Source organism: Oncorhynchus tshawytscha, unplaced genomic scaffold (genome assembly GCF_018296145.1).
Source record: "Oncorhynchus tshawytscha isolate Ot180627B unplaced genomic scaffold, Otsh_v2.0 Un_contig_8015_pilon_pilon, whole genome shotgun sequence".
In the NCBI taxonomy this organism is placed as follows: domain Eukaryota; kingdom Metazoa; phylum Chordata; class Actinopteri; order Salmoniformes; family Salmonidae; genus Oncorhynchus; species Oncorhynchus tshawytscha.
The window spans coordinates 260-22,886 of NW_024609251.1; the positions used below are offsets into that span (position 1 = coordinate 260).

General features: G+C 39.6%; 1 protein-coding gene and 1 long non-coding RNA gene across 2 annotated transcripts in view; both read right to left on the reverse strand.

Moving 5' to 3' along the window:
- Nucleotides 1–684: 684 nt before the first annotated feature.
- LOC121844483 lies at nt 685–1,482 on the reverse strand. The gene is made up of 3 exons (XR_006082003.1): nt 1,400–1,482; nt 853–950; nt 685–728 (listed from the first exon to the last, which is right to left on the reverse strand). It is a non-coding gene; the product is annotated as an uncharacterized LOC121844483 (long non-coding RNA).
- Nucleotides 1,483–6,976: 5,494 nt separating this feature from the next.
- Nucleotides 6,977–22,627, reverse strand: part of LOC112229422 (zinc finger protein 271) — a 34,968-nt gene continuing 19,317 nt past the window's right edge. The window contains 2 exon segments of the mRNA XM_042314628.1: nt 6,977–7,292; nt 7,295–8,656. Of these exon segments, the coding sequence (XP_042170562.1) occupies nt 7,176–7,292; nt 7,295–8,656 (1,479 nt within the window). The 3' untranslated portion in view covers nt 6,977–7,175.

Here is a 22,627-nt window from a genome sequence, read left to right on the forward strand (position 1 = left end):
TAAGCCTCCCCCCACCCATATCCAGATCCTGATGTTCTGAAAGAGCTGCAAAGATCCCTGCAAATCAGCTGGGCTAGACAATAACTAACTAACCTGTTAAACTTCTCTTTTGTATTGTCATCCCCATATTGTTTTTTTTTCACCCCAGTATCTCTAATTGCACATCATCATCTGCACATCTATCACTCCAGTGTTAATGCTAAATTGGCCTATGGTCTATTTATTTCCTTACCTTCCTAATCTTACTACATTTGAACATGCTGTACACATGTACTTTTCTATTGTGTTACTGTCTGTACCTTTGTTTATCCCATGTGTAACTGTGCTGTTGTTGTCTTTGTAGCACTGCTTTGCTTTATCTTGGTCGCAGTTGTAAATGAGAACTTGGTTAAATAAAGGTGAAAAAAAGGCATTATTTATTTATTTAGAAGTTCACTTTTTTTTTTACATGTGCTTAGCATATGTGGGAACTCCTTCAAGACTGGTTGTCCTGGTAACAGATAGAGGGCAGATCTATTTTTATTTGTTCAAACTAAACTACAGCACTTACTTTGATGTGTCAAATCTGATCCTTTCTTCTCTTCTCCTCCGCTCACAGTTCCACTCAGCCCCTCTGTTTTCCTGCAGTCAACCAGCAGCACAGACAACCTCTTCATACCCAGCAGTAACGTGCTACCAGGAGAGGCATGACACGGGGACTCCGTGAGGGAGGAAGGGCTAGCGTTGTCCTGGTAACCATAAAGAGGGGACACAGATCATTATGGATGCTGATGTCACTGTTGCCATAAAGTGCTTTTCAGAAACCCAGACCCCGATAGAGCAAGCTGTATGCTAGACCAGACCAAGCTGTACCATCTGGTGTTCTGATCTGGAGAGACTCTTCTCTTCCTCGTCAGCATCAGGATGTTGTTGAGGCTCCGCAGAGGATCCACCATAGTCATGTCTCTCTCCTGTGTGAATGAGAACATCAAACAGATGGTAAACTTATGATCTTCTATTGCAATCACAGTCTTACAAGAGGCATGAATATGTCTAAAAAGGGCCTAAAATGGCCACTTTCATCGTGATTTTATAAAATATTGTTTGTGATGCAAATGTAAAAGGATCGTTCGATGAATTGGGTGAATTTTGCGTCCCATTGATCTTTGATACTCTAAGTATAAATGATGCACCAATATTGACTTTTAAAAGCCTGTTATATTAGATGAAGAGCACTTTAATATAGACCACATGGATAATTCCATTAATCTAATATAAAAGTAACAAAAATATATGTACCAATGACGGATTGCACCTTTAACAATTTATTCAGTGAACAACATATTCAAATGTTGAACTTCAGTAGAATGCCCCTTTCAAACCTTTAAAACCACATGAGTGTTTTTAAGACAGTACTCACTGGTGTTAATCGGATCTTCTGTCTCCTCCTCTTTCACTCCCAAAACGACTTCCTCCTTCACCTTTATTGAGATAGTATATCCTCTTCCCTCTGGCAGCCTTTCCCTCCCACTCCTAACATCCTCCTTTCACTTTACCACTGTGACAGCCTCTATCCCCTCTCACTCCTAAAGGTTCTATACTCTTCCATTCTGAAAGCTTCTACCTCCTCTACCACTGTGACAGCCTCTATCCCCCCTTCCTCTTTCACTACAATAGGTTCTTTCTCATTTTTCACTGTAATACCATCCTCCTCTTCCTTTTTAATTCTGAAAGCTTCTTTCTCTCCTTTCACTGTAATATCCTCTTCTTCTTCTTTCGCGACAATGTTCAGCCCCAGAGCTTCTTTCTCCGTCCAGTAGACCTCCTCTTCATTAGCAAGGGAGGAGTAGTTTAGTGAGCTCATGGTCAGGGATGTTAGCTAGTTAGTTAGCATTAGCGACTAGCCTAGTTTGCAAATTGAACAAGCACATTAGGTTAAAGTTCACCAGTAGATACGTCAACCGAAATTTGTCTAAAACACTGAGATTAGCTAATGTACAATAACATGGTCTAAAGAATCAATCTTTCAGTTTTATGTTGGCTAGCAAGCTACCGAGGTGGTTGAAAGAGTAGCCGTGTTGTTGTTCCTGAAGAAGCGTCCGTCCAGTCCATTATACGTCACGCAAGAAGCATCACCTGAAAGACGCCCATCGCCATCTGCTGGCTGGAGTGGGTAACGCAGTTTGGAAACAATAGTTACTACACTTTTTGTGTTGGAAAGAACGTCATAATAATTTAACAATAAGTTGATATATTTTCTATTCCATCTTACAAATAATACTTTCCTGTACACAGAAGTAGAAGCTTAATATGAACATGTATATTGATTGAATTTAATAGACAATTTGTAAAACACATACATAAGGTTGCTCCAGCTGGTGACGCTCCACATACAATTTAAGAAAATCATGAAGGATAACACAATCATGCTTAACAGATATATATATACACAAGACAATCACAATATAATAAACAACAGGCACCACTCACTTTTGAGACATGCTACAATTTAGCCATTTTTTTTCAGTGAGAACTTGACCCATGGCGGTTATAAGTACCAAATTCTTTGGGAGATTATTCAGAATGTCAGCTGAGTATAAAAACCATGTCTTTCCCCTTATACCACATTAAATCTAAAAGGAACAGTTTGACTCCTTCTAGTTGAATAGCTATGGATAGGCCATAACTTCTACACCTGCATTGCTTGCTGTTTGGGGTTTTGTAGGCTGAGTTTCTGTACAGCACTTTGTGACATCAGCTGATGTAAGAAGGGCTTTAAAAAATACATTTGATTACATTTGATTGATTACTAAGTCAAAGTAGTTACAACAGTATCTGGGAACCATACTGTGGACAATCTGATGTACAAGACAATTTTATCTGAGCGACTCGCTCCTCCACTTTAAGCCATCTAAGGCTTTCAAAGTGGGAATAGTCAAGATGCGTAAGTGCTGGAAGTTGTCTGCAATTTATTTTGTATTATCTTGAGGGGGGGCACTACTGTCTCAGGAAGAGCATGCATAGTCAAAGTGACACTGAACAAGAGCCCCTGCCAATGTCCACATTGCATTCTTATCCAGATATTTGGAGGTTCTAGCCAGGAACCTAATTTTATGGTTCACTTTGGTAATAACATTGTGTGCCATGATCTCCCCTGTCAGATGGTTATCTGGCACACATCCAAGATACTTAACATAGTCTTTTGCTGCGACTACTATGTCACCTACTACCACCTTCAAAACTGGGGATTTCCTCAGTTTCACTTTGGAACCGAACAAGATGGACTCTGTTTTTCCAAGGTGAAGTGACAGCTTATTGTCATTATTGCCATTTACTGACATTCAGAAGTTCAGCACTGAGGGCTTTCTCAACCACATCTTTGTCTTTCTCAACCACATCTTTGTCTTTCTCAACCACATTTTTGTCTTTGGGAAACCAACAGTGCAGAATCATCTGCATATTGGAAAAGGTCACATGTACAGGCAGATTTCATATCATTTATATACAATATAAATAAAAGTGGACCCAGCATACACCCTTGGGGAACCCCGCAGTTCCAGATTTTGGGTTTAGACAGGGTCCCATCCACATTCCACCATCTGTTTTCTTCCTTGCGGGTAAGAGCTGAGCCCATTTCACTGCTAAGTTGTTAAAGCCAATCCAAACTTCCCAATGCTGCCGCCAAGCACTAAGAAGTTAAAGCCCATGGCTCTTAGTTTGATGAACAGAATCTCATGATCCACTCTAACATAACCGTACCACAAAATGTTCCTCCGTCTACTTCCTTCCTTAATAACTTCTAAAGACTGTTGACATCTAGTGGAAGCCTTAGGAAGTGCAATCTGACCCCACAGACACAGGATACTGTATAGACATTCACTTGAAAACTACAAACTTGAAAATTCCCACTTCCTGGTTGGATTCTTCTCAGGTTTTCGCCTGTCATATGAGTTCTGTTATACTCACAGACATTATTTTAACAGTTTTGGAAACATGAGAGTGTTTTCTATCCAATACTACCATGCATATGCATATCCTAGCTTCTGGCCCTGAGTAACAGGCAGTTTACTCTGGGCACGCTTTTCATCCAAACTTCCCAATGCTGCCTAAGAAGTTAAAGCCCATTGATCTTAGTTTGATGAACAGAATCTCATGATCCACCCTATCGAACGCCTTTTGAAGATCTAAACCGTACCACAAAATGTTCCTCCGTCTACTTCCTTCCTTATGTGCTCAGTCAGATATAGTAGGCGGGTGTCAGGTGGAATGGGATTTCCTGAAGCCAGATTGGAGCTCATATAATAGGTAATGTAAGAAAATAAGCAGATTGACAGTTCTATTTCCTCACATTACCTATTATATGAGCTCCAATCTGGCTTGAAATCCCTCACCCGCCTACTATATCTGACTGAGCACATAAGGAAGGAAGTAAGAAAGAAAATAGAACTGTCAATCTGCTTGAACATAATCTTTTCCGTGACCTTCGATAAAGCACGGGATTGAGAGTTGGATAGTTTCCATGATCTAAGGTATTCTCTTTTTTTTTATATAAAGGAATGACCCTTGCAGGTTTTAGTTCACAGAATTAGCCCTAGTTCAAATAGACAGATTCACAATGTGAGTTACAATGATAATACTAAGAAATGTGTCAGGAAAAGGCCAGTTACTATGAAACGGTCAAGTTCTTTCAGCCTCTCTAGCACAGTTCCTCAAGACACCTTTTCAAATGAAAAATCATCTACTTGAATACCCTGCTGTGAGTAAAACTGCTGGACATGACCCTCCCCCATAGCAACCTGATTGACAAGGTAACTTTCTAACTAATGTGTTAGCTTAGTTGTAAAATGATGGCGTCGAATGGAGATGACTAGTTCTTAATTAAGCAACTCCGGTATTTTGTTTGTTTATGTACCATTTGTTTTACGTTATTAGCTCAAATTGTTTTGTTTCATTACATACAGCCGGGAAGGATAAAGATATTTGGCTTGAACCTAAAACCCTCATAAACCTTTACAGATGCACAATTGAGCATCCTGTCGGGCTGTATCAGAACTACAAAGCTCTCCAGAGGGTGGTTCTCGCATTATCGGGGGGGCAAACGTCTCGACCTCTTACAGCACCTGATATAGGAAGGCCAAAAATAACATCAACCACCTGAGCCACTGTCTGTTCACCCCGCTATCATCCAGAAGGCGAGGTCAGTACAGGTGCATCAAAGCTGGGACCGAGAGACTGAAAAACAGCTTATATCTCAAGGCCATCAGACTGTTAAACAGCCATCACTATCACTAGCTGCTTGGCATAGACCAGAAATCACTGACCACTTTAAGGAATGAGCCTGTAATATGTACATATCTGGCATTACTCATCTCATATGTATATACTGTATTCTATACTATTATATATCTGGCATTACTCATCTCATATGTACATACTGTATTCTATACTATTCTACTGACAGTCTATTTACTCATCTCATATGTACATACTGTATTCTATACTATTCTACTGTATCTTAGTCTATGCATTACTATCTCATATGTATATTGTATATACTATTCTCTGTATCTTAGTCTATGCATTACTCATCTCATATGTATATACTGATTCTATACTATTCTACTGTATCTTAGTCTATGCATTACTCATCTCATATACATTCTATCTATTCTACCATTCATATGTATATACTGTATTCCCTATATATCCTACTGTATCTTAGTCTACACATCCATATGTACATACTGTATTCTATACTATTCTATGATACTGTGATACACATCTATGATGCTAGTTTGACTAAATGAAAATTATTATGATATCCTATGATACTGTGATTCCCTTGATATCCTATCTGTGATACTACATCCCTATGATATCCTGATATACTGTGATATACATCCCAAAATACATGATATCCTACAGACATGATACATATGATATCCTAAAGATATACATCCATACTTCCCTATGATATCCTATGATACTGTTGATTAGTAACAATAGAATCATAAAGTATTTGCTTGTTAGTTTGATGAAAATATAATTGAACTTAAAGTGAAAATTATTTTGTATAGAATTTATTTCCTGTTGGGAAGTTTACATTATAGGACCATTCAGGACACTACTATGATACACATCCCTATGATATCCTATGATACTGTGATACACATCCCTATGATATCCTATGATACTGTGATACACATCCCTATGATATCCTATGATACTGTGATACACATCCCTATGATATCCTATGATATACATCCCCATGATTCCCTATGATATCCTATGATACTGTGATACACATCCCTATGATATCCTATGATACTGTGATACACATCCCTATGATATCCTATGATATACATCCCTATGATATCCTATGATACTGTGATACACATCCCTATGATATCCTATGATACTGTGATACACATCCCTATGATATCCTATGATATACATCCCTATGATTCCCTATGATATCCTATGATACTGTGATACACATCCCTATGATATCCTATGATACTGTGATACTATGATATCCTATGATGATATCCTATGATACTGTATACATCCCTATGATATCCTATGATATACATCCCTATGATATCCTATGATACTGTGATATACATCCCTATGATATCCTATGATACTGTGATACACATCCCTATGATATCCTATGATACTGTGATACACATCCCTATGATATCCTATGATATACATCCCTATGATATCCTATGATACTGTGATACACATCCCTATGATATCCTATGATACACATCCCTATGATATCCTATGATACTGTGATATACATCCCTATGATATCCTATGATACTGTGATACACATCCCTATGATATCCGATGATATACATCCCTATGATATCCTATGATACTGTGATACACATCCCTATGATATCCTATGATACTGTGATACACATCCCTATGATATCCTATGATACTGTGATACACATCCCTATGGGCCAGTGCTTAATTATCCCCAAAATCAGTCTGAGATAAGTTTATTTACATAAAAATACATGCAGTAGAGAAAACACTGGAAAGTCAATACCTAACACAAATTCCCCGAGTCTCTGCAGCCTCTCCACCACGTATCAGGCTTGCACCTCTCCGATGTCCCACTGTTCAGAGGCATATATTTGTCCTACTGTTCAGCAGCCTAAATCTGTCCTCTTTCCTACTGTTCAGTAGCCTACATCCTGATCTCCTGTGTGTTTTATCTCATGTGTTCTCATGTTACCTAACTGATCAAAACAATTTCCACACTGGGAGGAGTGGTAAGGCTTCTCCCCTGTGTGTGTATTCTCTCATGTGTTTTCAAGTTCAATAACTGGGTAAAACTCTTTCCACACTGGGAGCAGTGGTACAGCTTTTCTGCTGTGTGTATTCTCTCATGCCGTTTCAGGTCCCCTAACTGGTTAAAACCCCTTCCACACTGGGAGCAGCGATAAGCCTTCTCTCCTGTGTGTATTCTCTCATGCCGTTTCAGGTCCCCTAACTGGTTAAAACCCTTTCCACACTGGGAGCAGTGGTAAGATTTCTCTCCTGTGTGTATTCTCTCATGTCGTTTCAGGTCCCCTAACTGGTTACAACCCTTTCCACACTGAGAGCAGTGATAAGGCTTCTCTACTGTGTGTGACCTCTCGTGTTTTTTAAGGTAGCTTTTCTGATTAAAACTCTTTCCACACTGGGAGCAGTGGTAAGGCTTCTCCCCTGTGTGTAATTGTGCATGTGTTTTCAGGTTACATAAGTGGATAAAACGTTTTCCACACTGAGAGCAGTGGTAAGGCTTCTCCCCTGTATGTATTATCTCGTGTGTTTTCAGGTTACGTAAGTGGGTAAAACTCTTTCCACACTGGGAGCAGTGGTACAGCTTTTCTGCTGCGTGTATTCTCTCATGTCGTTTCAGGTCACCTAAGTGGTTACAACACTTTCCACACTGGGAGCAATAGTACAGATTTTCTCCTGTGTGTATTCTTTCATGTCGTTTCAGGTCACCTAGGTGGTTACAAGCCTTTCCACACTGGGAGCAGTGGTACAGCTTTTCTCCTGTGTGTATTCTCTCATGTCGTTTCAGGTCACCTAACTGGTTACAACCCTTCCCACACTGGGAGCAGTGGTAAGGCTTTTCTCCTGTGTGTACTCTCTCGTGTTTTTTCAGGTAGCTTTTCTGGTTAAAACTCTTTCCACACTGGGAGCAGCAGTAAGGCTTATCACCTGTGTGTACTTGCTCATGTGTTTTCAGGTTATTTAAGTGGGCAAAATTCTTTCCACACTGGGAGCAATGGTAAGGCTTCTCCCCTGTGTGTATTCTCTCATGTGTTTTCAGGTTACGTAAGTGGGTAAAACTCCTTCCACACTGGCAGCAGCAGTACAGCTTTTCTCCTGTGTGTATTCTCTCATGTGTTTTCAGATTACACAAGTAGGTAAAACTCTTTCCACACTGGGAGCAGTGGTAAGGCCTCTCCTCTGTGTGTATTCTCTCGTGTTTTTTCAGGTAGCTTTTCTGGTTAAAACCCTTTCCACACTGGGAGCAGTCGTAAGGCTTCTTCCCTGTGTGTATTCTCTCATGTTGGATCAGGTGTCCTTTCTGGTTAAAACTCTTTCCACACTGGGAGCAGTGGTAAGGCTTCTCCCCTGTGTGTATTTTCTCGTGTTGTTTCAGGTCCCATAACCGGTTACAACCCTTTCTACAGTGGGAGCACTGGTGTCGTCTTGCTGGTTTGGACGTCCCTGGCTCTGGATCCTCTGTGTCTGGTCTTTCTCCTGCCAAAGACAGTGTTATTTTAAAATAGAGACCTGAATGAAACCTTCACATGATAAAACGGCCTTGCTACGAGAGTAAATCCTAATCAGATCCCTCAATAACCTAAGGCCAGTTTTAACAATCTTGGTGTGACTTTAAAACAAATGTTGTAGAGTTTCCTGGTAATTACTGATAATGTTTACATGACTTATTTTATTCATTCTGTTTTACAAGTCAGAACACAAAACACTAGACAGTTCTATGACACAGACATCGCTGGATTCCTATCAAGCAGGTGGTTGTAATTATATAACCTTCATAGCTGTATGATACAGGATGTGACCTACGCACTTCCTTAAAGCGAAAATAAGTCAATAAAACATTGTGTAGAAGTCCAAAACTAGTTTTTACGCCGAAGACAGAAAGCACATCAGTAACATCTACCCATTTTTGAAAGGGTTCGACACGCTATTTAATTGTTTATATCTTGACTATCACTGATGTCATGACATTTTGGCGAAAGTAAAAAATAAGAAGGTGAAACATTTTGGGTAGATGTTCCTAAAAACTGATAGCAACTATATATAGTAAGTTTATATACAGCCATATTATAAAGTCTGGAAGGGCTTGTTCATTCACATGAATTCACTATGACATCATCATATGTTTCTAAAACTGATAGAAACTACACTGAACAAAAAATATAAACGCAACATGTAAAGTGAGGCAATCGAGGCAAAGGGTGGCTAATTTTAAGAATCTCAAATATAAAATATAATATTTATAATATTTATTTAACATGTTTTTGGTTACTACATGATTCCATTATGTGTTATTTCATAGTTGATGTCTTCATTATTATTCTACAATGTAGAAAAGAGTACAAATAAAACACCTGGAATGATTTGGTGTGCCCAAACTTTTGACTGGTACTGTAAATTCCTCTACCATAAGCTGCCTCCAACGCCGTCTTAGAGAAATTGCCAGTACTTCCAACCGGCCTCACGCAGACCACACCCACCCAGGACCTCCACATCAGGCTTCTTCACCTGCGGGAGACTGAGACTAGCCACCTGGACAGCTGATGAAACCAAGTAGAATGTCTCTCTGTCATAAAGCCCTTTTGAGGGGAAAAACTCATTCTGACTTATTCAGTCACGTGGAGTCTATAGATCAGGCTGTGCCTGGCTCCCCAGTGGGTGGGCCTATGCCAGGCTGTGCCTGGCTCCCCAGTGGGTGGGCCTATGCCCAGTCACGTGAAGTCTATAGATCAGGCTGTGCCTGGCTCCCCAGTGGGTGGGCCTATGCCCAGTCACGTGAAGTCTATAGATCAGGCTGTGCCTGGCTCCCCAGTGGGTGGGCCTATGCCCAGTCACGTGAAGTCTATAGATCAGGCTGTGCCTGGCTCCCCAGTGGGTGGGCCTATGCCCAGTCACGTGAAGTCTATAGATCAGGCTGTGCCTGGCTCCCCAGTGGGTGGGCCTATGCCCAGTCACGTGAAGTCTATAGATCAGGCTGTGCCTGGCTCCCCAGTGGGTGGGCCTATGCCCAGTCACGTGAAGTCTATAGATCAGGCTGTGCCTGGCTCCCCAGTGGGTGGGCCTATGCCCAGTCACGTGAAGTCTATAGATCAGGCTGTGCCTGGCTCCCCAGTGGGTGGGCCTATGCCCAGTCACGTGAGTCTATAGATCAGGCTGTGCCTGGCTCCCCAGTGGGTGGGCCTATGCCCAGTCACGTGAAGTCTATAGATCAGGCTGTGCCTGGCTCCCCAGTGGGTGGGCCTATGCCCAGTCATGTGAAGTCTATAGATCAGGCTGTGCCTGGCTCCCCAGTGGGTGGTGCCAGGCTGTGCCTGGCTCAGCCTATGCCCAGTCATGTGAAGTCTATAGATCAGGCTGTGCCTGGCTCCCCAGTGGGTGGGCCTATGACCAGTCATGTGAAGTCTATAGATCAGGCTGTGCCTGGCTCCCCAGTGGGTGGGCCTATGCCCAGTCATGTGAAGTCTATAGATCAGGCTGTGCCTGGCTCCCCAGTGGGTGGGCCTATGCCCAGTCACGTGAAGTCTATAGATCAGGCTGTGCCTGGCTCCCCAGTGGGTGGGCCTATGCCCAGTCATGTGAAGTCTATAGATCAGGCTGTGCCTGGCTCCCCAGTGGGTGGGCCTATGCCCAGTCATGTGAAGTCTATAGATCAGGCTGTGCCTGGCTCCCCAGTGGGTGGGCCTATGCCCAGTCATGTGAAGTCTATAGATCAGGCTGTGCCTGGCTCCCCAGTGGGTGGGCCTATGACCAGTCATGTGAAGTCTATAGATCAGGCTGTGCCTGGCTCCCCAGTGGGTGGGCCTATGCCCAGTCATGTGAAGTCCATAGATCAGGCTGTGCCTGGCTCCCCAGTGGGTGGGCCTATGCCCAGTCATGTGAAGTCTATAGATCAGGGCTGACTGACGTGTATTTACTGTAAATCGTTGAAATTTTGGTTTTATATTTTGTTCAGTCATGTATAATATTATATATATATACAGGCATATTATAAAGTATGAAAAGGCTTGTTCGTTCATGTCATGGTGGGCCTATGACATGATATTTGAAGTTTTATTAGATCATATTATGTAATAGATCATATGGGTTGAGTGGGTGTTTTATTATGTAATAGTCATATGGGTTGAGAGTGTTTTATGATGTAATAGATCATATGGGTTGCCTAGTGTTTTATGATGTAATAGATCATATGGGTTCATGTAATAGATCATATGGGTTGAGTAGTGTTTTTTGTAATCAGATCATATGGGTTGAAGTGTTTTATGATATAATAGCCATATATATATGTTTATGATGTAATAGATCATATAAGTATATATATGTAATAGATCATATGGGTTATAAAGTGATGTAAATCATATATAGTGTGTTATTATGTAATATCATATGGGTTAGTGTTTTATATATAGCCATATGGGTTAAAGTTTTATTATGAATATATATATATATAATAGATCATATTATAAAGGATGTAATAGATATATGGGTTGATTGTGTTTTATATATAATAGATCATATGGGTTATAAATGATGTAATAGATCATATGGGTTGAGTAGTGTTTTATATGTAATAGATCATATGGGTTGAGTAGTGTTTTATGATGTAATAGATCATATGGGTTAGTAGTGTTTTATGATGTAATAGATCATATGGGTTATAGCCATATTATAAAGATGTTTTAATAATATCATATGGGTATATAGCCATTTTATGATGTAATAGATCATATGGGTTATAGTAGTGTTTTATGATGTAATAGATCATATGGGTTGAGTAGTGTTTTATTATGTAATAGATCATATGGGTTGAGTAGTGTTTTATATGTAATAGATCATATGGGTTGAGTAGTGTTTTATGATGTAATAGATCATATGGGTTGAGTAGTGTTTTATGATGTAATAGCCATATTTTAGTGATGTAATAGATCATATGGGTTGAGTAGTGTTTTATTATGTAATAGATCATATGGGTTGATAGTGTTTTATTATGTAATAGATCATATGGGTTAGTGTTTTATGATGTAATAGATCATATGGGTTGAGTAGTGTTTTATTATGTAATAGATCATATGGGTTAGTAGTGTTTTATTATGTAATAGATCATATGGGTTGAGTAGTGTTTTATGATGTAATAGATCATATGGGTTGAGTTGTGTTTTATTATGTAATAGATCATATGGGTTGAGTAGTGTTTTATTATGTAATAGATCATATGGGTTGATAGTGTTTTAAGATGTAATAGATCATATGGGTTAGTGTTTTATAATGTAATAGATCATATAGTGTTTTATTATGTAATAGATCATATGGGTTGTGTTTTATTATGTAATATAGTGTTTTATTATGTAATAGATCATATGGGTTGAGTAGTGTTTTATGATGTAATAGATCATATGGGTTGAGTAGTGTTTTATGATGTAATAGATCATATGGGTTGAGTAGTGTTTTATTATGTAATAGATCATATGGGTTGAGTAGTGTTTTATTATGTAATAGATCATATGGGTTGAGTAGTGTTTTATGATGTAATAGATCATATGGGTTGAGTAGTGTTTTATTATGTAATAGATCATATGGGTTGAGTAGTGTGTTATTATGTAATAGATCATATGGGTTGAGTAGTGTGTTATTATGTAATAGATCATATGGGTTAGTGTTTTTATGTTAGATCATAGTTAGTGTTTTATTATGTAATAGATCATATGGGTTAGTGTTTTATTATGTAATAGATCATATGGGTTGAGTAGTGTTTTATGATGTAATAGATCATATGGGTTGAGTAGTGTTTTATTATGTAATAGATCATATGGGTTGAGTAGTGTTTTATTATGTAATAGATCATATGGGTTGAGTAGTGTTTTATGATGTAATAGATCATATGGGTTGAGTAGTGTTTTATGATGTAATAGATCATATGGGTTGAGTAGTGTGTTATTATGTAATAGATCATATGGGTTGAGTAGTGTGTTATTATGTAATAGATCATATGGGTTAGTGTTTTATTATGTAATAGATCATATGGGTTAGTGTTTTATTATGTAATAGTATGGGTTGAGTAGTGTTTTATTATGTAATAGATCATATGGGTTAGTGTTTTATTATGTAATAGATCATATGGGTTGAGTAGTGTTTTATTATGTAATAGATCATATGGGTTAGTAGTTTTATATATGTAATAGATCATATGGGTTGAGTAGTGTTTTATTATGTAATAGATCATATGGGTTGAGTAGTTTTATTATGTTAGATTATGGGTTATGTAATAGATCATATGGGTTGAGTGTTTTATTATGTAATAGATCATATGGGTTGAGTAGTGTTTTATTATGTAATAGATCATATGGGTTAGTGTGTTTTATTATGTAATAGATCATATGGGTTAGTGTTTTATTATGTAATAGATCATATGGGTTGAGTAGTGTTTTATTATGTAATAGATCATATGGGTTGAGTAGTGTTTTATTATGTAATAGATCATATGGGTTAGTGTTTTATTATGTAATAGATCATATGGGTTAGTGTTTTATTATGTAATAGATCATAGTGGGTTAGTGTGTTTTATTATGTAATAGATCATATGGGTTAGTGTTTTATTATGTAATAGATCATATGGGTTAGGGTAATAGATCATATGGGTTAGTGTTTTATTATGTAATAGATCATATGTGAAGAATGGCGCTGAAGGAGATGGCCTCAGTTTTATGATCCCGTAACCAATTATGCGATTGCGTATGTTTCTTCGCGTTATTTGTAACTGATTTTGTACATAATGTTTCTGCCACGGTGTCTTATAACTGAAAACATCTACGAGATCTCAGGACAGCGGTTACTCACCCCGTACTGGAGATACTTCTAAATACTTTTTCTTCAATGAATACTTCTAAATACTTTTTCTTCAATGAGTCGGACGGGAAGGATTAACTTCAGACGCCTGACAAGGCCCTCATCTCCATCATTCACAGGAGAAAGAGACGGAGGTCTGGGTGCCTTGTAAGGATCCGTCGTCAAGAGGGTAATCTACCTTTACCATCAGTCCTATTAGCCAACATACAATCAATCCATAAGAAAATACGAAGTACGATCACGTATATCCTACCAATGGGACAAAAACTGTTTCATCGAGTCATCATATCACAACCAACCAGTGTTGGGAGTCCCATAGGGCGACGCAGACCGACTAAAAGGTCGACCAATTAATCAGCTATAAATTAGGGCCGATTTCAAGTTCATAACAATCAGTAATCAGACTTTTTGGACACCGATTATGGCCGATTACATTGCAATCTACGAGGAAACTGCGTGGCAGGCTGACTTCCTGTTAAGAGAGTGCAGCGTCAAAAGGACCTTGTGGCTGCACGGAGGTAAGTTGCTAGCATTAAACGTATCTTAAAGAAACCAATCTTCACATAACCACTAGTTAACGTACACATGGTGAATGATATTACGAGGTTAACTAGCTTGTCCTGCGTTGCATATAATCAATGCAGTGCCTGTTCATTTATCACAGAATCACAGCCTACTTCAACTTCGCCAAATGGGTGATGATTTCACAAAAAAGTGCATTGCTGAAAAAAAGCACAATCTTTGCACCAATGTACCTAACCATAAACATCAATGCCGTTCTTAAAATCAATACAGCACTGTACATACACTAAGTTGCCTGTGCCTTTAAACAGCCTGGAAAATTCCAGAAAATTGTGTCATGGCTTTAGAAGCTTCTGATAGGCTAATTGACATCATTTAAGTCAATTTGAGGTGTTCTTGTGGATGTATTTCAAGGCCTACCTTCAAACTCAGTGCCTCTTTGCTTGACATCATGGGAAAATCAAAAGAAATCAGCCAAGACCTCAGAAAAGAAATTGTAGACCTCCACAAGTCTGGTTCATCCGTGGGAGCAATTTCCAAATGCCTGAAGGTACCACATTCATCTGAACAAACAATAGTATGCAAGTATAAACACTTTGGGACCACGCAGCCGTTATATTGGCTCACTCATGCCCCTCCTCTCCCCTGTAACTATTCCCCAGGTCGTTGCTGTAAATGAGAATGTGTTCTCAGTCAACTTACCTGGTCAAATAAAATAACGTTAAAATTAAAATAAATAAAAAAATACCGCTAAGGAAGGAGACGCGTTCTGTCTCTGAGATTAACGTACTTTGGTGTGAAAAGTGCAAATCAATCCCAGAACAACAGCAAAGAACCTTGTGAAGATGCTGGAGGAAACAGGTACTAAAGTATCTACATCCACAGTAAAACGAGTCCTATATCGACATAACCTGAAAGGCCACTCAGCAAGAGAGGTGAAGAACATCTCTCCTGCTCTCTGCCAACCTCAAGATAGCTTCTTTTTTTTTTAAATGACAGAAAGCAAAAGGGTAACTTTTCCAAAACCATAAAAAAGCCAGACTACGGGTTGCAACTGCAACTGGGAGAATGATCATACTTCTTGAAGAAATGGCCTCTGGTCTGATGAAACAAAAATAGAACTGTTTGGCCATAATGACCATCATTTTGTTTGGAGGAAAAAGGAGGAGGTTTGCAAGCCGAAGAACACCATCCCAACCGTGAAGCACGGGGGTGGCAGCATCATGTTGTGCAGATGCTTTGCTGCAGGAGCGACTGGTGCACTTCACAAAATAGATGGCATCATGAGAGAGGAAAATTACGTGGATATATTGAAGCAACATCTCAAGACATCGGTCAGAAAGTTAAAGCTTGATCACATGTGGGTCTTCCAAATGGGCATTGACCCCAAGCATACTTCCAAAGTTGTGGCAAAATGGCTTAAGGACAACAAAGTCAAGGTCTTGGAGTGGCCATCACAAAGCCCTGACCTCAATCACATAGAATATATTTGGGCAGAACTGAAAAAGCGTGTGTGAGCAAGAAGGCCTACAAACCTGACTCAGTTACACCAGCTCTTTCAGGAGGAATGGGGCAAAATTCACCCAACCTATTGTGGGAAGCTTGTGGAAGGCTACCCGAAATGTTTGACCCAAGTTAAACAATTTAAAGGCAATGATACCAAATACTAATTGAGTGTATGTAAACTTCTGACCCACTGGGAATGTGACGAAAGAAATAAAAGCTGAAATAAATAATTCTCTCTACTATTATTCTGACATTTCACATTCTTAAAATAAAGTGGTGATCCTAACTGACCCAAGACAGGGAATTTTACGAAGATTAAATGTCAGGAATTGTGAAAACTGAGTTTAAATGTATTTGGCTAAGGTGTATGTAAAACACTGACTTCAACTGTAATTAGGACATAAAATGAAGGTTGTGCAACGTAACAGCAATATTTAGACTTAGGGTTTCCACCCGTTCGATAAAATATTAAACGAAGACAACAACCCACAATTGAGAAAAGGGAAAAGGCTGCCTAAGTATGATACACAACTAATATTTTTTTAACCTGCATATTTTGTTAATATTGCCTGTAAACATGAATTTCTTTTAACTTGGGAAATTGTGTCACTTCTCTTGCGTTCTGTGCAACAGTCAGGCTATATGGAATGGTTCCGTATTTCACTGAAAGAATAAACGTTTTGTCCTCGAAATGATAGTTTCTGGATTTTACCATATCAATGACCAAAGGCTTGTATTTCTATGTTCATTATATTATAATTAAGTCTATGATTTGATATTTGACAGAGTAGTCTGACTGAGCAGTGGTAGGCAGCAGCAGGCTCGTAAGCATTCATTCAAACAGCACTTTACTGCGTTTTGCCAGCAGCTCTTAGCAATGCTTGAAGCACAGTGCTGTTTATAACTTCAAGCCTATCAACTCCCGAGATTAGGCTGGCAATACTAAAGTGCCTATAAGAACATTTTTTTTATTTAACCTTTATTTAACCAAGTCAGTTAAGAACACATTCTTATTTTCAATGACGGCCTGGGAACAGTGGGTTAACTGCCTGTTCAGGGGCAGAACGACAGATTTGTACCTTGTCAGCTCAGGGGTTTGAACTCGCAACCTTCCGGTTACTAGTCCAACGCTCTAACCACTAGGCTACGCTGCCGCCCCATCCAATAGTCAAAGGTATATGAAATACAAATGGTATAGAGAGACATAGTCATAATTCCTATAATAACTACAGCCTAAAACTTCTTAACTGGGAATATTGAAGAACTGGGAATATTGAACCACCAGCTTTCATATGGTTTCATGTTCTGAGCAAGGAACTTAAAGGTTAGCTTTTTTACATGGCACATATTGCACTTTTACTTTCTTCTCCAACACTGCGTTTTTGCATTATTTAAACCAAATTGAACATGTTTTCATTATTTATTTATGTATTATATTAAGTTCAAATAAAAGTTTAATTGTTCATTCAGTATTGTTGTAATTGTCATATAAATATGTCGATTAATCGTATCTGCTTCTTTTGGTTTCCAATAAATCGGAATCGGCGTTGAAAAATCATAAATCGGTCGACCTCTCGTCCCCACAGTGACTGTACGTACATAGCCCAACCAGAAGTCATGGATTACAGGCAACATCCCCACTGAGATAAAGGGTAGAGCTGCCGCTTTCAAGGAGCGGGACTCTAATCCGGGAAGCTTATCAGAAATCCCGCTATGCCCTCCAACGAACCATCAAACAGGCAAAGAGTCAATACAGGACTAAGATCGAATCGTACTACACCGGCTACAAGGTTCGTTGGATATTTGCAAGGTTTGTAAACTATACAGGCTACAAAGAGAAGCACAGCCATGAGCTGCCCAGTGACACGAGCCTACCAGATGAGCTAAATTACTTCTATGCTCGCCTCGAGGCAAGTAACACTGAAACATGCATGAGAGCATCAGCTGTTCCGGGTCAACATTCCCAAGGCAGCAGGGCCAGATGGATTCCCAGGGCCTGTACTCCAAGCATGCTGTAACCGGAAGGTTGCAAGTTTCATTGACTACAGCTCAGCATGTTCAACACCATTGTGCCCAGATGATGCCATCTCTATTGCACTTACCTCACTAATGTGAGAATGCTGTTCATTGTACAGCTCAAAGCTCATCACTGAGCTAAGGACCCTGGGACTAAACACCTCCCTCTGCAACTGGATCCTGGACTTCCTGACGGGCTGCACCCCAGGTGGTAAGAGTAGGTAACAACACATTAGCCACGCTGATCTTCAACACTAATGTGAGGGGCCACTCAGGGGTGTGTACACCCTGTTCACTCCCTCTGCATGACTGCACGGCCAGGCACGACTCCAACACCATCATTAAGTTAGCCGATGACAACAGTGGTAGGCCTGATCACTAACAACGATGACACAGCATATAGGGAGGAGGTCAGAGACTTGGTCATGTAGTGCCAGGACAACAACCTCTCCTTCACCGTGATCAAGACAAAAGTAGATGATTGTGGACTACAGGAAAAGGAGGACCGAGCCCCCACTCTCATCGACAGGCTGCAGTGGAAGAGGTTGAGAGCTTCAAGTTCCTTGAGGTCCACATCACCAACAAACTAATATGGTCCAGACACAAAGAAAGTCGTGAAGGGCACGACAAAGCCTATTCCCCTCAGGAGACTGAAAAGATTTGGCATGGGTCCATCAGATCCTCAAAAGGTTGATGAAGTGATGGTGGGCAGCGTTCATATATATTCAGTGGGAAAGTCAACCTGAACATGTAAACTCACTCCACAGCTTGAAACGTCCCAGATGGAGCTGTCCAACTGGTACCTTTTCTATCGCTCCATCAGTTCATTGTTAAGGAGAGCGGTCACATGTGATGAGAAGCAGAGGATCACTAGTTTGAGTCCAGTATGGTGGACAGAGGAGGAAACTAAACTGTAAGCAACACACTGATGTCAAAAAAGTTAGTAATTTCCAAATGAAACCATGTTCTTTAAGGTCTGTATGTTGGAGTTCAGCCTTCATTTGTCCTGATAAAGTAGGAAATTGAGTACATTTTGTCCATTAGAGACAAAAAAAAAGAAGCTTGTTTTAAATATATATTTGATGGAGGCCAAGTCTCACAAAAAATGCTTTTCATTTATAAATATTTCAAGGCTTACAGAGTTGGTTTTAAACTATATATTTGTTGTTGTGCAGATCAAATGTTAATTAAGCAATACAATACCACATTGAAGTGTCTGGAGTTTAGTTTGTGTGTTCTAGAGTCTGGTAAAGATAGGGGGGTTGACCGGGACAGGCAATGTCACAACCATACTGTTTTCAGGAAACATGTTTATAAAACAAGCACCTTACTTCGGATCATCTTGAAACTTTCTCTCTAAAGCTAACTTTCATCAAGGTTTTATATGGTCTATTGGTTCCTCTCTTTTCATTGGCAGAATCCTTTTTCAGTGTTATGATATTCATAACATCCATATCCACCAGTCTATCTTCCTGTCAACTAACAGAACTCCACTGGTTGTCCTGGTAACAGATACCAGTGGGCAGATCTATTGTATTTGTTCAAACTAAACTACAGCACTTACTTTGATGTGTCAAATCTGATCCTTTCTTCTCTTTTCCTCTTCTCACAGTTTCACTCAGCCCTGTTGTTTTCCTGCAGTCCACCAGCAGCACAGACAACCTCTTCATACCCAGCAGTAAGGTGCTACCGGGAGAGGCACGACACAGGGACTCCGGGAGGGAGGAAGGGCTAGCGTTGTCCTGGTAACCATAAAGAGGGGACACAGACACATATCATTATGGATGCTGATGTCACTGTTGTCATAAAGTGCTTTACAGAAACCCAGCCCAGACCCAGATAGAGCAAGCTGTATGCTAGACCAGACCAAGCTGTATGCTAGACCAGACCAAGCTGTATGCTAGACCAGACCAAGCTGTATGCTAGACCAGACCAAGCTGTATGCTAGACCAGACCAAGCTGTATGCTAGACCAGACCAAGCTGTACCATCTGGTGTTCTGATCTGGAGAGACTCTTCTCTGCCTCGTCAGCATCAGGATGTTGTTGAGGCTCCCCAGAGGATCCACCATAGTCACGTCTCTCTCCTGTGTGAATGAGAACATCAAACTGATGGTAAACATATGATCTTCTATTGCAATCAGAGTCTTACAAGAGGCATGAATATGTCTAAAAAGGCCTAAAACTTTCATCATGATTTTGTAAAATACTGTTTGTGTTGCAAATGTTAAAGGGTCGTTCCACCAAATGGGTGCCTTTAAGTAGAAATTATGCACCAATATTGAATTTTAAAAGCCTGTTATACTAGATGAGGGGAACTTTAATATAGACAACATGGAGAATTCAATACATTTAATTGAAAAGTCCCTAAAATATATGAACCAATGGAGATTGACCCTTTAACAATTCCTACAGTACTGAACAACATATTCAAGTGTAGAACTTCAGTAGAATGCCACTTTAAAACCCCACATTAGTTCAACAACGGCATAGTTTGTGCCCCTGTGTTTAAGAGAGTACTCACTGGTGTTAATCTGATATTCAGTCTCCTCCGCTTTCACTCCCAAAACGTCTTCCTCCTCCCCTTTAATTGAGATAGCCTCCTCTTCCTCTTTTACTCCAAAAGGTTCTTCCTCTTCTTTCAATATTACGGCACCTTCCTCCTTTTTGATTCTGAAAGCTTCTACCTCCTCCTCCACTCTGACAACCTCTTTCCCATATTCCTCTTTCACTGTAATATCATCCTCTTCTTCTTTCAATGCGATAGCCTCCTCTTCCTCCCTTTTCATCCTGAAAGCTTCTTCCTCTCCTTTCATCAGAGCTTCTTTCTCCTTCAAGTTTAGTGAGCTCATGCCAGTTCGCAGTTGTAAAAGAGAACTTGTTCTCAACTAGTCTACCTGGTTAAATAAAGGTGAAATAAAATAAAATAAAAAATGCTCCGGCGATTAGCCTAGTGCAGAACCAATGTAACACATTTGCTCATTTAACAAGCAAATTGCGTTTAAATGAACGAGTAGGTAGGTAAACAGAATTATGTTCTAAACACTAAGAGTAATATACACAGGATTGGTCTAAAGAGCTCCAATGTTTCAGTTTTATGTTCGCTCGCAAACCACCACCTAAATCAAAGCCTTTTGTCGCTGTTGAAGAAGCCTCCAGTTCCGTCCACTAGATTATACGTCACGCAAGCAGCATCACCTGAAAGACTCATATCGCCATCTGCTGACTGGAGTGGGTAACGCAGACTGGAAACATATTAATTACAATGTTTATTCTGGCAAGCCATGTCATGAGAAGACATTTTTTTTAAAACCTACTTTTTAAACAGATTATGTTTTCTCTTACTTCTTACAGCCAATACTTTCCTCCAGGGCTGACCTGCCCGTTAGACAGGATTAGGTGACAGATGAAAGAGTTTTCATTTTTTGTCATCGTTATTCTGCAAGCCATCGTTAAATTTGCGTGATTTGATTTGTATTGCGTGAAGTGATTTGTATTTTCCTTCAACTTTCTGAAGAGGAAACAGCCAGGAAATGCCCCTGTCTGAGTGCATTTGTCTACCACTATATTTAGCTGTTAGCGATGATGCTAATGACAACTATCTTCTGGTTGATGGAAAAGCTTTCCCAAAAAACCTTGTCAATTAAATAACGCAGACACGGGGGAGGGGGGATCCATTACAACGTCTATTCTGGCAAACAATGTCATAAGAAGTCATTTAAAAACAACCAGATGTTATGTTTTCTCTTACTCCTTAATTCCAATACTTTCCTCCAGGCCTGACCTGCCCATTAGACAGGATTAGGTGACAGATTGACGAGGGTGGCATATTCCGAGCTAAATTGACCAAGGCTCATCGCTAACAACACATAATAACACCTCACATAATGCTGCCCAAAAATAATGAAAACTTCTCTCACCCAGTGGCATATGGGATATTTATGTGAGTGTTGGTGTTGCCTCATGAAGCAGTGCCCAGTCTCTGAAGTGGTTTTTGTTTTTTTAAATTAATTAATTTGTATTAATTTTTTGCCATAGTTATTCTGAACCTACTGCTTGCAAGTTGTTGTTATCTTCACCCAAAAAATGAAAATATCTAAGAATTGTTTTTCTATTTTTCTCAGACTTCAAAAGTGGTCTCCTGATGTGGTTTAATTATTGTTGAGAACATCTAAAAGACAGGGACAAATCAGAAACCTTGAAAAAATAAACGTAGATATATTAGATATTAGGTCCCTGAATGGTCAAAAACCTCTTCAAATAGAAGTAAGTTTATAGCACAAAATATCTTACAGGTAAACCATCTCTCACTCTCTCTCATCATGTCACAAGCTGATGGAAATGATGTAAATATATCACTAGCCACTTTAAACAATGCTACCTTATATAATGTTACTTACCCTACATTATTCATCTCATATGCATACGTATATACTGTACTCTATATCATCGACTGCATCCTTATGT